At 47.1% G+C, this 14539-nt stretch overlaps 1 protein-coding gene and 1 pseudogene across 1 annotated transcript; both read left to right on the top strand.

The window, feature by feature from the left end:
• Nucleotides 1-687: 687 nt before the first annotated feature.
• LOC119357411 lies at nt 688-2173 on the top strand (annotated as a pseudogene).
• A 10250-nt stretch (nt 2174-12423) lies between these two features.
• Nucleotides 12424-14117, top strand: LOC119358643 (cytochrome P450 89A2-like). Its single transcript, XM_037625102.1, has one exon. It carries the CDS (start codon nt 12424-12426, stop codon nt 13843-13845), a length of 1422 nt encoding a protein of 473 aa, XP_037480999.1. The 3' UTR covers nt 13846-14117.
• The last annotated feature ends 422 nt before the right edge of the window (nt 14118-14539 follow it).

Genomic DNA, 14539 nt, shown 5'->3' with positions numbered 1-14539 from the left:
GTACCTTTTAGGCCACAGATCTGGAGTGTGTTGCGATTCAGATGAGCGCTCTCTCAGTGGCTATCGATGTTGTCAATATCCGGGACGCCAGAAAAATCTTGCGTGGCCTCAGGAACTTGAGATCCAGAATCCGTAACACCATCTTTCTCTCCATCTTGGCTTGAGGAAGGCGAATCCTTCTGTAAATTCAGAGGAACGCAATTGTCGCCCTCCTCCTCCTCTAGCACGCCGTACTCCTTCTCTAGCAATCCTAGATCTGGGATGCCCTCGGCTGGGAACAGAAGCTGCACATGGACACGACAAGATGGAGATTGAAGGATTTGACGGAAGAAGACGATGCAAGAAACAGAGAAGCTTATGAGAGGAGAAACCTGAACCGGAGATCCGTGAATGACTCCGCACCAAGATCCATTGGGCAAATCGAGAAGAAATCTGTAGACCGAGGCGTCGATATGGATGGAAGGTCGATCTGGTTCCCGGCGACGAGGCTGCGTCTGCCGAAGGGGATTCACATTTCGAATGGTGTCCCGTTCGGGCGGATGGGGCAGCTGGGTCACGGGGGATGAGCACATCGCCCCATAGGCGAGTACAGTGCGTGCGTAGGTAGTAGTAGGTCGGCAGATACGATGGGACTGTATTCATTCCATATGCGGCTGGGAAAACTGCACGCTATATTCGGGTGGGGCCATGTGGGGCACGCTCATGCTGATCCACATGAGGAGCGACGACACTGATACGTGCTGCGTGCGCAATCAGTTAGGAATAGCCTTATTCAGAACCAAAGAGTTTACGTTCGTGGAGATTGTGGCTGCCACCAATAACTTCGCCCTTGACACCGTGATTGGTTAAGGTTCTTCTGGTAAGGTGTACAAAGGCAGGCTTCACGATGGGCGAGGGGTGGCCATCAAGCGGATCAATAATGACGAGTACTGCATAAAGGTATTCAGCATGGAGCTCCACACCCTACCACGGCTCCAACACAAACACATCGTCCACCTGCTTGGATCGTGCGTGACCGTGAGCAAGGAAAAGCGCCTAGCAACAACCCGGCAAAAGAGAAAAAAAGGGCCTGCTAACAAGACGGACAAAGGAGCCGGAAGAGCCACAGAGGTCGGTCGTCTACGAGTACATGGAGAATGGCACACTCTTCGACCACCTGCACGCTGATCAGGGCTGCTCCACGTTGTCGCCGGTGACGGTGTCCTGGAAGATGCGCATTGATGTGCTCCTCAGCGTGTCACGCGCCATCGAGCACCTGCACTGTCATGCCAACCCGCCGATCATCCATCGGGACATCAAGCCGAGTAACATCCTTTTCGACGGCAACTGGGTACCACGTGTGTCAGACTTTGGCTTGTCGCTCGCCTGGGACAGGGCGAGTGAGGTGCCGTGGTTGGATATCACCGTTAGAGGCACACTTGGATACATCGATCTTGAGTACCTCCATACAGGTCATCTAACTCTGGCGAGCGACGTGTATAGCCTCGGCGTGGTTATGCTTGGGGTTCTGACAGGGAAAACGGCGTTTTACCAAGCAGAGGAGGAGATAAATATAGATCTGGCATCCTTTGCACTCCCCATCGTTGAGGCCGGTACTACTGAGGAGATGCTGGATAGATGACCTGTACCGGAGCCAACGCCATCGCAGCTGCACACATCGAAACATGTGGCGTAGATTGCAAGATGCTACGTGAAGTTTGCCGGGAACGACCGGCCCGCCATATCAGGCATTGTTGCCAACCTCGAGATAGCGTGTGAGTTGATCTGCAGCGATGAGCCAGATTCAGTTGACAAGTCTGGTTTGTAGCCCTTCCTTGAAAAAGTCGACGACTCACCAGACTCTCCACATGCGAGGAACGTGCCATCAGCATGCTACTATTCCGATCTGGTACACTACAAACTAATTGAACTTTGTTCAGATTAATCTAATTCAATCATGTCCGTGCACTGATGAAGGGTGCTCACTGCTCCTTTTGTGGTCTCTTCCGTAATTAGGAACCTGAGATGTTGGAGGATGGGCGTTGACACCAATCGTCCAAGGTGCATTATACCATGACAGGGTTCACAACGAGCGAAAGTGGCCGTCAATCGCTTCACTCACCCGCTGAGCATCTTGTTACCATGCATAGGTAACGCCCTGCTTCTGGTAATCTGCAAGCGCCTGTTGGGGCCGACGGTTATGTATAGTTTGCTTGTTCACCACCGACCCTGCTTTTTTTAAGCCCGAAACCGTAGAACATTGTCATATGGTATTTTCATACATTAATTAAATTAAGCGTAAGGAGGAGATGGGTGTGTTTTCTTTTGCTGTAACATTGGCTGGAGTACTCCGTTGGTTACCTGTAGATGGTGCCTGTTGCTTCACCTTTACTGCCACATTGCTAGTTTATTCAGAGTTACTTGCTGACCCAATAAGTAATACTTCCAGGTTTTTGTTCTGTGACATGTAAAGAGAAAAATGTAACTAGAGCCTATTTTTGGGCCATAGAGTTTGTTACACTGTCGCTACTCAAAAAGTTATATTTAGCTAGGGCTTGAACATGGGTGGCCTCCTAACTTTGGTAGCCTGCTCAAAAGCATAGGCATCTCGATCAGCCTTGGCTCGTACCCCTGCAGCCCACCAAAACATATCCCGAAGGGGACCTCCTTCTCATAGTAACCTTCCGGCACAACGATGCCAGAGTGGCCACCAATGGCGAGAATGCTAGATATATCGCTGTTAGGCGCCACAATTGCGTCCAGCTGGTGCTCCTTCATCAGCATGTCCATCCCTTCTACGTTTAGTTCATTCAGCCACCAGATCGCGACTCTCTCCACCATGCCAATGCCGTTTGTGTTTTGGGCCGCGATAAGGTCGGGTTGTCCGAAATCTTTTAGCCTCTCCTGCACCAACATGTAAATAATTTTTTTTTTGAGCCAAATTGGCAGGAGCTCTGCCTTTGCATTAAAGTTAAGGGTAAAGAAATTTTTTAAGAGTGTGCATAAAGAGCAAGTTCCATTCACTGCCGTGTTGATTCTACCATTTTTAAGAGTGATCACTGATCTATAAAAACTTTGATAAAATTATTTTAAGACCTGGATATATATTGTTTGAACTTTGAACAAATAACAAGAAGCGAAGAGATGAAATGTGGATTGAGTTGCTTTTTTGTACACTTGCCTCTATAGTATGTGCCTTGTTGAAAGCTATGATGTCTGCAAGCGAATGGACCGGGGAGTGGACCAAGTCTGGCAAATACGCGTTTATGCTGAGCTTGAATTATGCCTGCATCACCATCCCCTTGTTGGGCCCAATCTCATCTAATAGAGCGGTCAAATTGGCAGCGACGTCCAGCTTATCCACATAGAGATGTTCATCATTGAAAACTACTCCATCTCACGTGATTGTCGGACATGGTTTAGTTGCTATGGATCACGTGATCATTTAGATGACTAGAGGGATGTCTATCTAAGTGGGATTTCTTAATTAATTTGATTAATTGAACTTTAATTTATCATGAACTTAGTCCTGATAGTATTTGCAATCTATGTTGTAGATCAATAGTTCGGGTATAGCTCCTCTATTTTATTTTTGATATGTTCCTAGAGAAAAACTAAGTTGAAAGGTGTTAGTAGCAATAATGCGGACTAGGTCCGTGATCTGAGGATTATCCTCATCATTGCTGCACAGAAGAATTATGTCCTTGATGCACCACTAGGTGATGAACCTGTTGAGCAGATGCGGACGTTATGAACATTTTGCAAGCTTGATATGATGAATACTTGATAGTTTACTGCACCATGCTTTACGGCTTAGAACCAGGACTTCAAAAATGTTTTGAACGCAATGGAGCATATGAGATGTTCCAAGAGTTGAAATTAGTATTTCAGACTCATGCCCCTGTCGAGAGGTATGAGACCTCTGACAGTACTTTACCTACAAGATGGAGGAGAATAGCTAAGCTAGTGAGTATGTGCTCAGAATATCTGGGAACTACAATCACTTGAATCAAGTGGAGTTAATCTTCCAGATAATATAGTGATTGATAGTATTCTCTAGTCACTATCATCAAGCTACTAGAACTTCGTGATGAACTATAATATGCAAGGGATGACGAAAACGATTTCCGAGCTCTTCGTGATGCTGAAATCGGCAAAGGTAGAAATCAAAAAAAAAGTATCAAGTGTTGATGGTTGACAAGACCACTAGTTTTAAGTAAAGGGGCAAAGGAAAAGAAAGAGAACTTCAAGAAAAAAGGCAAGCAAGTTTCCACTCCCATGAAGAAGCCCAAAGCTAGACCCAAGCCTGAAACTGAATGCTTCTAGTGCAAAGAAAATCGTCACTTGAAGTGGAACTGCCCTAGATACTTGGCGGATAAGAAGGATGGCAAAGTGAACAAAGGTATATTTGATATACATGTTATTGATGTGTACTTTACTAGTGTTTATAGCAACCCCTCGGTATTTGATACTGGTTCAGTTGCTAAGAGTAGTAACACAAAAATAGGAGTTACAAGATAAACAGAGACTAGTTAAGGACGAGGTGATGATGTGTATTGGAAATGATTCCAAGGTTGATAAGATCACCATCGCACACTCCTCTTATCTTCGGGATTAGTGTTGAACCTAAAATAAATGTTATTTGGTGTTTGCGTTGAGCATGAATATGATTGGATCATGTTTATTGCGGTACGGTTATTCATTTAAGTCAAAGAATAATTGTTGTTCTGTTTACATGAATAAAACCTTCTATGGTCATACACTTAATATAAATGGTTTATTGAATCTCGATCATAGTGATACACATATTAATAATATTGATACCAAAAGATGCAAAGCTGATAATGATACTGCAACATACTTGTGGCGTTGCCGTTTAGGTCATATTGGTGTAAAGCGTGAAGAAACTCCATGCAGATGGACTTTTGGAATCACCTGATTATGAATTATTTGATGCTTGCAAACCATGCCTCATTAGCAAGATGACCAAGACTCCGTTCTCTCGAACAATGGAGTGAGCCACTGACTTATTGAAATAATACATACCGATGTACGCAGTCCGATGAGTGTTGAGGCTCGCGGAAGGTATCGTTATTTTCAAACCTTCATAGATGATTTGAGTAGATATGGGTATATCTACTTAATGAAACACAAGTCTGGAACACTTGAAAAAGTTTAAAAAAATTTAGAGTGAAGTGAAGAATCATAGTAACAAGAAAATAAAGTTTCTACGATCTGATCGCGGAGGCGAATATTTGAATTACGAGTTTGGCCTTCATTTAAAACAATGTGGAATAGTTTCACAACTCACGCCACCTGGAACACCACAACGTAATGGTGTGTCCGTACTTTATTGGATATGGTGTGATCTATGATATCTCTTACCAATTTACCACTATCATTTTGGGGTTATGCATTAGAGACAACTGCAATCATGTTAAATAGGGCACCATCTAAATCCGTTGAGACGACACTGTATGAACTGTAGTTTAGCAAGAAACCTAAGCTGCCGTTTCTTAAAGTTTGAGGTTGCGATGCTTATGTGAAAAAGCTTCAGCCTGATTAGCTCGAACCCAAATCGGAGAAATGCGTCTTCATAGGATACCCAAAAGGAAATTGTTGGGTACACCTTCTATCATAAATCCAAAGACAAGATATTTGTTGCTAAAAACGGATCCTTTCTAGAGAAAGAATTTCTCTCGAAAGAAGTGAGTGGGAGGAAAGTAGAACTTGATGAGGTAATTGTACCTTCTCCCGAATTGAAAAGTAGTTCATCACAGAAATCAGTTCCAGGAATTCCTACACCAATTAGTGAGGAAGTTAATGATGATGATCATGAAACTTCAGATCAAGTTTCTACTGAACTTCGTAGGTCAACCAGAGTACAGTCCGCATCAAAGTGGTACGGTAATCCTGTTCTGGAAGTCATGTTACTAGACCATGACGAACCTACGAACTATAAGGAAGCGATGATGAGCCCAGATTCCGCAAAATGGCTTGAGGCCATGAAATCTGAGATATGATCTATGTATGAGAACAAAGTATGGACTTTGGTTGACTTGCTCGATGATCAGCAAACCATTGAGAATAAATGGATCTTCAAGAGGTAGACGGACGCTGATAGTAGTGTTACTATCTATAAAGCTCGAATTGTCGCAAAAGGTTTTCGACAAAGTTCAAGGTGTTGACTACGATGGGATTTTCTCACTCGTATCGATGCTTAAGTTTGTCCGAATCATGTTAGCAATTGCCATGTTTTATGAAATCTGGCAAATGGAAGTCAAAAACTGCATTCCTTAATGGATTTCTTAAAGAAGAGTTATATATGATGCAACCAAGAGGTTTTGTCAATCCTAAAGGTGCTAATAAAATGTGCAAGCTCCAGCGATCCATCTATGGACTGGCGCAAGCATCTTGGAGTTGGAATACACGCTTTGATGAGTTGATCAAAACATATAGTTTTATACAAACTTTCCGAGAAGTCTGTATTTTCAAGAAAGTGGGTGGGAGCACTACAACCTTTCTGATATGTATATGTGAGTGACATATTATTGATCGGAAATAATGTAGAATTTTCTGGAAAGCATAAAAGAGTGTTTGAAAGGAGTTTTTCAAAGAAAGACCTCGGTGAAGCTGCTTACACATCGAGCATCAAGATCTATAAAGATAGATCAAGACGCTTGATACGTTTTTTCAATGAGTACATACCTTGACAAGATTTTGAAGTAGTTCAAAATGGAACAGTCAAAGAAGGATTTCTTGCCTGTGTTGCAAGGTGTGAAGTTGAGTAAGACTCAAAACCCGACCATGACAAAAAATAGAAAAAGAATGAAAGTCATTTCCTATGCCTTAGTCATAGGTTCTATAAAGTATGTTATGCTGTGTATCAGACCTATTGTGTACCTCACCATAAGTTTGGCAAGAGGGTACAATAGTGATCCAGGAGTGGATCACTGGATAGTGGTCAAAATTATTCTTAGTAGAATAAGGAAATATTTCTCGGTTATGGAGGTGATAAAGAGTTCATCATAAAGATTTACGTCGATGCAAGCTATAACACCGATCTGGATGACTTTGAGTCTCAACCTAGATATATATTGAAAGTGGGAGCAATTAGCTAGAGTAGCTCAATGCAAAGCATTGTAGACATAGAAATTTGCAAAATACATACGGATCTGAATGTGGCAGGGCCATTGACTCAACTTCTCTCACAAGCAAAAAATGATCACACCTTAGTACTCTTTGGGTGTTAATCACATTGCGATGTGAACTAGATTATTGACTCTAGTAAACCCTTTGGGTATTAGTCACATGGCGATGTAAACTATAGGGTGTTAATCACATGATGATGTGAACTATTGGTGTTAAATCACATGGCGATGTGAACTAGATTATTGACTCTGGTGCAAGTGGGAGACTGAAGGAAATATGCCCTAGAGGCAATAATAAAGTTGTTATTTTATATTTCCTTATATCATGATAAATGTTTATTATTCATGCTAGAATTGTATTAACATGAAACATGATACATGTGTGAATACATAGATAAAACAAAGTGTCCCTAGTGTGCCTCTACTTGACTAGCTCGTTAATCAAAGATGGTTAGGTTTCCTAATCATAGACATGTGTTGTCATTTGATGAATGAGATCACATCATTAGGAGAATGATGTGATGGACAAGACCCATACTTTAGCTTAGCATAATGATCGTTAAGTTTTATTGCTATTGCTTTCTTCATGACTTATACATATTCCTCTGACTAAGAGATTATGCAACTCCCGAATACCGGAGGAACGCTTTGTGTGCTATCAAACGTTACAATGTAACTGCGTGATTATAAATATGCTCTACAGGTGTCTCCAAAGGTGTTTGTTGACTTGACATAGATCGAGATTAGAATTTGTCATTCAGTGTATCGAAGAGGTATCTCTGGGCCCTCTCGGTAATGCACATCACTATAAGCCTTGCAAGCAATATGACTAATGAGTTAGTTGTGGGATGATGCATTACGAAACGAGTAAAGAGACTTGCCGGTAACGAGATTAAACTAGGTATGATGATACCGACGATTGAATCTCATGCAAATAACATACCGATGACAAAGGAAATAACGTATGTTGTTATGCGGTTTGACCAATGTTTTAAATAGTGAGCTATGGAAAATAGCGACAGGCCTCCAAATCAGCTATAGCGGGCTAAAGCGGGCTATTTGTGAAGGCGGCCATTTAACGGCACCCTGCTGAAAATGCTATAGCGGGCTACAGCGGAGTTATAGTCGGCTATTTAAAACTATACATGAGTTTGATCGATAAAGATCTTCGTAGAATATGTAGGAGCCAATATGAGCATCCAGGTTCCGCTATTGGTTATTTACCGGAGATGTGTCTCGGTCATGTCTACATAGTTATCGAACCCGTAGGGTCCGCACGCTTAACGTTCGATGACGATTTGTATTATGAGTTATGTAATTCGATGAACCGAAGTTTGTTCGGAGTCCCGGATGAGATCACGGACATGACGAGGAGTCTCGAAATGGTTGAGAGGTAAAGATTCATATGTTGGAAGGTTGCATTTGGACATCGGAATGGTTCGGGCATTTTTTCGGAGTACCGGGAGGTTACCGAAACCCCCGGGGAAGTTAATGAGCCTTAGTGGGCTTTAGTGGAGAGAGGGAAGAAAGACCACGAAGTGGCGCGCGCCTCCCCCTACCCAAACTGAATTGGACAAGGGGTGGGGGCGCGGCCCCCTCCTTCCTTCTCCTTCTCCGCTCCAAGTAGGATCCCCCCTTGGCGCGCTCAACCTGGCTGGCCTCCTCTCTCCCTCCCTCCTTTATATATGTGGTCAGGGGGCACCCCAATATCACAGCAGACAATCTCTTAGCCGTGTGCGGTGCCCCCCTCCAGAGTTCAACACCTCGGTCATATCATCGTAGTGCTTAGGCGAAGCCCTGCGCCGGTAACATCATCATCACCGTCGCCACGTCATCGTGCTGATGGAACTCTCCCTCGTCCTCAACTGGAGCCAGAGCTCGAGGGATGTCATCGTGCTGAACGTGTGCTGAACACGGAGGTGCCGTACGTTTGGTACTTGGATCGGTTGGATCGTGAAGATGTTGTACTACATCAACTGCGTTACTAAACGCTTCCGCTTTCGGTCTACGAGGGTACGTGAACACACTCTCCCCTCTCGTTGTCATGCATCTTCTAGATAGATCTTGCGTGATCGTAATAATTTTTTTGAATTACTACGTTCTCCAACATAACCAACAACGTCCAAGGCACCAATCAAGATCTGTTATATGCTCCTCTTGCATGTCGACAACCGGGAAATTAAGGATACCGCGGGTACTATGAACTGCAAAGATTGAAGAGACAAATGGAGTATCTGTGATTCGACTGCCTCGATCCACAAATCAAGGGAGTCAGCAAATACTAAAGGGCTTCGACTTTGTTACTATGCTCGGGCCGTTAGATCCAGACTTTGTTACTATGCTTGGAGGTCCACTCCACTTCCTCCCGACGGCACGGTTGCAGCACAACGGCGGCGGGAGGCGCGGTGCAACACGGCGGACCTACCCAATCTAGCGGTTCCTCAAACAATGGCCGAGAGGCAGGGGTCTAAAAGATAGACAGAATGTGTTAAGTGTGTTGTGGGATCCACTGTATCTATTGTGTGCGAATACACAAAAACAAAAAATTTGCCTACGGTACAAGATTGATTTCTACGCACGCATCACACAATGGATCCAACGCATTTGTGATTGGGGAGGGATGTTGTATCTCTGTGCAACTCCGGCGCACGGCTTAAATAGCCGCGACGAGGACCAGGCGAAGGGCGGGCCATGCCGACAAGTCGCGTCGGTAGCGCCGCCCTCCCCCCCTTCGGTCACATTGCGGCATCAATGCCGGCCTTCGCGTGCTATGGGCCGACATGAGTGCGGCGTGGTAAGCGGCGCGTGCGTCGGAAGGAAAGTGCAGGAGGGGCGGTTGACGGGTTTTTGGTGGGCCAGGGCGGTCAGAAGCGGGCTTAGGAGCGGTCCGGACTCCCGCAAACCTCCCCCGATTTTGTCTTCGGTTTGCGGGAGAACTCGCGTCCGGACCGCTCCGTGGATCGATATAGATCGGCGTTAGATGGCTTCTACGGTCCGGACAGCTCGGTCGGGATGATTGCGGGAGATTTACTGGTCCGCCTTGGAGATGCCCTAACTTGTGCATTATTTTTGAAGTGTCAACAATCATCCTCAAAACAAACTGAAATTTATTATATCTAAATAGCTAGCCCTCACTACAAGGAATTCTGCCGCTTCTTCTTAAGTCACATCACCCAAATGAATGTAGCCTTTTGATATACAAGATCAATCAACAATATCCATCCAATCTACACAATGGCCCTGTTTGGATCCCTAAGTTAGAGTTAATTTTAGTTAGTTGGGGCTCAAATAACCCAAAAGTATCCAAACATGGTGGATTAGTTGGATCTAACCCATCCCAAAAAACTAGCCCACACTAGAGGAGCTTATTTGGGTTAGTTCTCCTAGGCCCACTAGAAAAAATAGTAAAAAAAGTTATCCCTCCCATTCAAACATGATCCAAAGTAGTCAAATGATTGAGAAAGAATATTTATTGTCAATCTAACCCTACCATCCAAACAGCTCTTTGGTTAGAGTTAGTCTAGGGTTAGTTCAAGGTTATAATCTAACTCTAACCTCTAAGGCCAACTCCACCGCGCGACCCTATCCTGTCCGGCCCCGTCCGTTTGGGGTAAAATGGACAAAGGAGGCGGCCCAGCGCGCGACGGCCCGGACCCATCTTGTCCGTTTTGTGTCGGGGCCGTGTGGCAGGCGGCCACCTAGCTCCCACCCGCCCACATCAATGCGCACGAGCGGGCGGCCCCACCTGTCATCCGCACGTCGAACGGTCGCCGTCCTTCTTTAAGTGGGAAGCGTGGACGGGTCATCGTCCACACTGCCCCACGCCACCACGCGGCCTCCTCGAAACTCGACAGCGTGTCATGGACGACTCCATGTACACGCATGACAACGGAGGAGGAGGCCCGTCTCCTGCAGCGTGTCATGGACGACTCCTTGTACATGCACGACGAGCGGCAGTGGGACGGCCTGGAGGAGGCCATGGCCCTCTCTGCCGCCGGGGACGTCGCCTTCCCGGAGCTGCAGATGGTGGCCGTGGAGGAGGAGAGGAGGGAGGACCCGCCGGCCGCGTTGCATTGCTCCGGAGATGGCCGCCGGCGTGGGCGTGAACTGGTGCCCCACTCCGCCGCGGTCACCGGAGCGGGAGGCGTCGCCACGGGAGGAGGTGGTGCAGGCACCTCCGACCGTCCAGCCCACCCCCGTCCACCACGCACCTCCGGCCCACCTCTGGACGCTGCCGGCCTACGTCGACCTCGTCAGCGACGACGATGACACCGGCGGCCAGTGAAGACGGCGACGGCCACGGCACCGACGGGCGCGGCAGGAGCGCGTGGGAGGCGTTTTTATATTTTGTTTTATATGTTAATTATGAAACTGGGCCTTTTAAGTGGCCGCGGAAACTGGGCCGTTTTGTGGCCGACCCCTATATATGTTTTATGTTTTTTTAAATGTGTTTATTTATTTATTTATTTTTGTATTTTTTATTCATGTCCACCCCGGACATAATTTGGGGTGCGGCCGCGCGGTGCGCGCACGCACGACCCATCTGACAAATCCGGACACGGGCGAATCCATCGGCACCCCAAAGGAAAAAAATCCGGTCAATCCGAACGTCTGTTTGGGGTCGTACGGTGGAGTTGGTCTAGCTGAGTTAAAGTATTCAAACAGGGCCAATGTGAGCTGCTGTACCCACCATATGTAGTAACTGATGCACGCATGCAGTAACTGCTGCTTTATGAGTATTTTTTTTTTGCAGGTGAGCTTTATGAGTATTTTAATCAACAAAAAGAAATTGACCCATCCATGCAGCTCATAGCTTCATCCATGCGTATTATCTTTTGTTTTCGTCCAACTTTGAACTTAAAGATTAAGATATCTATTTATTTATAAAATACCGATAAACAAATTATCTTAATACTGATAATTAAACAAATAGTAGATGATTATTAATTCAGTGCAATTTTTATTTAATATAAAATACCGCCACAACGTGCGGCGCATCGTCTAGTGTATCCAGTGAAAGTACTCCAAAAAGTAAGAAAAAGAACACTAACAAATAGTGGTGTGAGGAGCATCTTATCATACTCTGTTCGGTGTGAGTGCAAGCGTTAGGTGTGAGTGGCCATGCGTGCCTGTTATATCGCACTCACACCTATAGTCACTCAGCATATGATTCATTGTTCATGGTGGGAAAGATCAAAAGTCAATCACGCGGCGAGGCCTCTCTCTCCCACTCCTATAAGTATGGAAACACACAATCATCTACAGGCATGCAGCAGCTAGGTCCAGCAGATCAATGGATCAGCTCCTCGTGCTCCTCGCGTTTCTCCTGTGCGGCCTCCTCGCCGTCTTCCGGCGCGGCCGCGCTCCTCCTCCTCCACCCTCACTTGCCATGCACAAGATCAGCGACCCAGCTGTCGCCCACCGCGCGCTCGTCGAGAACGCAGACGCCTTCTCGAATCGCCCGCCCGCGCGCCTGCACGTGGCCCAGGCCGCCCGGCGACGCGGCCAGCGGAACGAGAACCTCAACACCATGGCACACGGACCGCACTGGCGCGCCCTCCGGTGCAACCTCACCGCCGAGACCCTCCATCCGTCTCGCCTGGCCGGCCTAGCGCCGCTGCAGCGGGAGGCCGTCCAGGGCCTCATCGCCGCGCTGTCGTCCGCCCCCCGGGGAAGCCGGGAGGAGGTGACGGAGGTGCACCAGCACCTCTATGGCGCCGTGTTCTCGGTCGTCGCGCGCCTGTGCTTCGGTGACGTCGTCGACGAGGACCACGTGCGCGCTATGCGCCACGACATACAACGCTTCCAGCTCGCCATTGGGCTGGTCAAGCCCTTCACGGCCACGGGCTCCGTGATGGAGAAGCTCGTGGAGTGGAGATGGCTGCGCAGGCTCTTCGCCATCGATGTCCGGCTCAAGGAGCTATTCCTCCCTCCCATCGAGGCATGGAGGCGGGTGGTCCGGTCTCCTCGACCACGTGACGACAACGGCCGTCGTCCGTACGTCGAGTCACTCATCAATCTCCTCGTCCCCAACGAGGACGGCGGCCGGCGCGCTCTTAGGGACGAGGAGATGGTGCGGCTGATCTCGGAGTTCCTTGGCGCCGGCACGGGGACGGTGGTGGCAAGCCTCGAATGGGCCCTCGCCCACCTTGTCGACAAGCCGGAGGTGCAGGAGAAGCTACATTGCGAGGTCAACGACGGCGAGGTTTCCCGTGTGGGTGCAGGCATGCCTTACCTGCATGCCGTCGTGCTGGAGACCCTTCGCATGCACCCACCGTTGCCGGTCATCCCGCGCCATGTCCATGCCAATGCCGTCGGAGTGCTGGCCGGAGGAATGGCCGTGCCCCCGCCGGCCGGCGACTTTTACGTGAATTTCTCTGCGGGGGACATTGGCAGGGACAGCAAGATATGGAAGGATCCCGACGAGTTCCTGCCGGAGCGGTTCCTTACCGGCGGCGACGGGGAGGGCATTGGCCCGTTGCCGGCGCCCAAGCAGATCAGGATGATGCCATTTGGCGCAGGGCATAGGTTCTGCCCTGGCGTGGGGATGGCGATGGTGAACATGAAGTGCTTCTTGGCGGCACTCGTCTGCGAGTTCGAGTGGGCGCCGCCGACTGGCATTGCCGCTGTTGACCTCACGGAGCTGGATTCCTTCTTCAAGGTGATGAAGAAGCCGCTTTCCGCACGTGTCACGCGACGCACTAAATCCATCTAAAGATCTCGTGAATCTACACGATATCTTTAGAATAAAATTGTTGTGTTTCTACCATTGTTGCAGCCGAGAGTAGGGGTGGATTATTGAGCTGCTCAGCTCGTTAAACTCGTGCTCTTTAAGGCTTGACTAGTTAAACTCATTAAGCTTAACAAGCACAACATCCTTCTCAGCTTTGTTCATTTGAAACTTGTTAAGCACGTGAGCGCTTGCTAACAGACTACAATGTGCTACAGCGTACTGGATAAGAATGTATGTGTTTTTTGCGAAGAAGAAGATGGTGACTACATAAGAAGGTGCACTAATTTGCTATCTTCTATGAACTAGGTTGGATCAATTAGATTGAATAGATCAACTTAGATGCTACAAAAATGTTGTCATATAAGACAAAAAAATGTATTGCGTTGTACTAACGAGCTGCTCGTGAAACTCGTTAGCTCGTTCGTTAAGCTCATTAAAGTTAATGAGCTAAAATCATTGTTCATTAAAAAGCAAGCTACAAGCTTAACAAGGTGAGGTATTGAGGGTTCATTAAACTCGCGAGCTACAAGTTTTGGTCCAGTCGTAGCCAAGACCTATAGCCGCGGAAAGCTTCTCCTTCCACCGTTTTATGTTGGTTTTTCTCGTCTCCGGCATGGGAACCCCAGATCTATACACAATGCACTCTAGTTTCCTTTAATGTTGGGGTTTTGTGTCC

This window comes from Triticum dicoccoides, chromosome 2A, assembly GCF_002162155.2.
Source record: "Triticum dicoccoides isolate Atlit2015 ecotype Zavitan chromosome 2A, WEW_v2.0, whole genome shotgun sequence".
In the NCBI taxonomy this organism is placed as follows: Eukaryota; Viridiplantae; Streptophyta; class Magnoliopsida; order Poales; family Poaceae; genus Triticum; species Triticum dicoccoides.
This window is presented reverse-complemented; position numbering and strand designations above follow the sequence as displayed.

Bases quoted from the DNA above. Each gene is read 5' to 3' on its own strand.
- LOC119358643 (XM_037625102.1), top strand. From the start codon at position 12,424: ATGGATCAGCTCCTCGTGCTCCTCGCGTTTCTCCTGTGCGGCCTCCTC.